Source organism: Pteropus alecto, unplaced genomic scaffold (genome assembly GCF_000325575.1).
Source record: "Pteropus alecto unplaced genomic scaffold, ASM32557v1 scaffold22, whole genome shotgun sequence".
NCBI classification, from domain to species: Eukaryota; Metazoa; Chordata; class Mammalia; order Chiroptera; family Pteropodidae; genus Pteropus; species Pteropus alecto.
In genome coordinates this window covers 2,737,016-2,740,165 of record NW_006434839.1, presented here as the reverse complement: position 1 = coordinate 2,740,165, position 3,150 = coordinate 2,737,016, and the positions used below count along the sequence as shown (strand labels likewise).

Here is a 3,150-nt window from a genome sequence, read left to right as displayed (position 1 = left end):
CTGTTTGCCAAAGCCAAAAATGATTTGCTTGCTGTTTCCCAAACCCTACTGCCTCTGTAAGCTTTGTTAAAGATATTACTCCAGTTGGGAATACTCTTCTTTCCTTTGGTCTAAGTCCTATATCCTTCCTTCATATTTTGGCTTCTCCGTAGTTCACGAAGCCTTTTCTGACCTCTCTCGTCTTTGATGGTCATTCTGGTCTTAGAATTTCTGGAGCACTATTCTTTGAAACATCCATTTGGTACTTGGATCATACTACCTTGCATTATTACTCATTACTTAATTTGAATATCCTGTTTCTTCAGCAAAATCATGGGCTCCTTGAAGGTAGAGAGCTTGTCTTCTATGTCTCTTTGTAACCCCATTGTCTAGCACAGAGGATATGTTCACCGATAGTTTTGATTCTATGATTTGGAGCCAATGTTATTGAATATTGTAACAGGGCAATTGTTTTTTTTTTAATTTAGGTAATTTTTACATGATTATATGCCCAGAAAACTTCAAGATAGAGCACATTGAATTCAAAAAATAATTCCTTGTACTGTAAAGAGATTTGTTCATATTAGTTCCCTATTAGAGTCCCCATCCACCCACCCCTTTTTTTTAAATGGGTGCTATTTTACCTCGTTTCTTTTGAAAAACATGGTTTGGGCCAGATATCTTGACAAATCAAAATTACCAGTATTTTTATTTTAAAATTCTTTGTTGGTTTAACCAAACTATACTTTCATGGCATAAGCCCAGATTTATTAAATACTACATGGACATGGTAATGTAGCCAAATTATTTTAAAATGTTAAAGTCTCTTAAGTAAAACTTTAAAAATATTTATAAACAGATACTCGGTTGCTAGTCCCTCAGGATATTTCTGTATCTCAAATTACTAGGGGTTTTATTATTTCATTGTTTTAAAAGTTTCTATAATGTATAGGCTGGTATTTGATAGCTGTGTGTATTGTGTTTACTGCAGTTATCAAATGTGTATAGCGCAACCACTTATATGCAGTGAAAAGTTTTTTAAAAATGTTTTTTGACAAGCTCATCAGGGATAATATTTGCTAAATTTATGTTTGGAACTGTTCATATTTTATCTGACAACTGTGTCTTCAGGGCACATGTATCTTAACTCTAGATTTAACGTTGTGATTTCTGAAGTAAAAACAGTTACCCTACTTGATGAAATAAATGTTTGATTAGTAAACTATGAATCTTGATTTTATTCTAAGGCCTGGCTTACAATCTTGAGCCATTAGTTTGACAAAACACTGAAACGATACTGCTGTTGCGTTACTGAAAAGCTTAGATACTTGTAGCAGGGAGACTCCTAGATATGGAAGGCATTTTTTTTTCTTTACTTAAATTTGTATCTTTAAATTTCTTAGCATTATTTGGGTACAGATGTAAAACAAAACTTTTTTCCTTATGTGCTGGGAAGCGAAAAGCTTCTAATAGAGCATTGCCATTCTGGTGTGAGCTTATAGTACCATTCTAACATTAAGGCCCTCACCAAAAGCCTCAATGATACACATTTTTAAAAAACATTTTTTAAAACTCCAGTTGGCCCAAGGACAACTTTCTAGAGCTCCAGCCTCGGACTTGTACCTCTGGTCAGTCATAGTCTTAATACTCGTTAAGTCAGTATTTAAAACAATAAAACACCCTGATTTTGTTCACTTTTGTTTTCATATACAAGAATCTTTACAATCAACATGTACTTCTAGATGCTGTATTGAAATTGCTGGCAGAGTCTATTCTATACAAACTGAACAATCTGGCCCCTTGTTTTATTTGTAAAGGTTCAATGTATCTATGCCTGCCTACTTCAATCTGCAAGGGAGTGTCAGAAAGGCCCCGCATTCGCCGAGCCGTGAGTTATCGCTAACTTTTCAGATGTGTTAATGAATGTGGAACAAAAGCAGTTGTGTTTAAAAGGAAAAAAGGATCATCAAAATAACCTTTATAGTAGCAGGCATGAACACTAAATGAATTATTCCAAATTGTGGTGTCAAAAATAACCTACTTTTTAATTAGAAAACCTATTGTTGAACTGCTCTGAAGCTAGCATTTTAACTCTAAATCACTGTTTTTAAAATTTTATATGCCCCTGTTGCAAAACAATGTCCTTTAAGCCTTTTTAACTAAGTTAAAACAATTTGAACAAAATCTTACCCCACCTAAAAATGGCAATATTTAGTTAACTTTGAGTTAAGGTCTTCAAACTGAGACCAATGCAAAAGGGGTAAAGTTTTAACCTTTCTGTATTTCACATGTGAAAAACAAATTAATTCAAATAATTAAATCACTTTCTAGATGAAACTTTTTGAAGTGCTCCAGGCATCATGTGAAGTACAGTGGTATTTACAATCTATTTTGGTACCATCCATTCTCGCTTCAGTAATTCATCAGTAGGTTTTCGTTCATCAATGATATCAATTTAAGGCTAAAATAAAACACCTACATTTCTTAGGGCTTACCACTCTACATAGAGGAAACATCCTTAAGAATTTTTTCTTTTTTCTTTTTTTTTCCAAAGAGATTCTAAGCAAAAAATTGTAACTAACATCAATATTTTGTTATTAGAGCTAGTTACCTTTCTTTTTCTTGGATTCTTTAAAGTTTTAAGTAGATAGGCATATTTGTTTAGCAGGTTGGATGCTCCTATTGCTTAGGAGGTGGTGTATTGTGTTATATGAAGACAATGAATTTAAATGTATCCAGTTTGGCCACATATAGCACAGGCCACATAAAACTTGGAGGTATGGGACCTTTGGAGGCATTACAGTTAACTTTTCATTTAGGCTGTGTTTGACTGGTGTGTAAGTCCTTCTTCCAGGTTTGTACGCTCTTAAACACATTATTCTACCCTCTCTTAACTCCTCCCAGCAGCAAAAGGGAGACACTTCAGCTGGAACAAAATAGTGGAAGAAATGGCGTCTGGGGTTCAGTGGGGATTCGCAGTGTGTATGCAATGTTTGCAAGATTACTTTTCATGTTTTTCAATTAATGTAAATAATTACAAAATAAATCAATGCTTAGTGTCAAGTAGGGAACGTTATATACCAGTAGAAACTCTCCTAGTGGGTCTGCTGCAAGTTGCTAAACCTTTCAGGCCTCAGTTTCCTCATCTGCCATCTGAAGGAGTTGGACTCG

The 3,150-nt window shown here is 34.4% G+C and overlaps 1 protein-coding gene across 3 annotated transcripts in view; it reads left to right on the top strand.

Moving 5' to 3' along the window:
• The window catches only part of LOC102880754 (putative RNA-binding protein Luc7-like 2), a 57,309-nt gene that overhangs the window by 11,407 nt on the left and 42,752 nt on the right, over positions 1–3,150 (top strand). Inside the window, exon 2 of one of the 3 annotated variants that reach the window (XM_015588350.1) lies at positions 1,797–1,867. The exons of the other annotated variants lie outside the window; for them this stretch is intronic. Coding sequence (XP_015443836.1) covers positions 1,810–1,867 — 58 coding nt within the window. The 5' untranslated portion in view covers positions 1,797–1,809. The remainder of the gene's footprint in view (positions 1–1,796; positions 1,868–3,150) is intronic. 3 annotated transcript variants of the gene reach the window in all.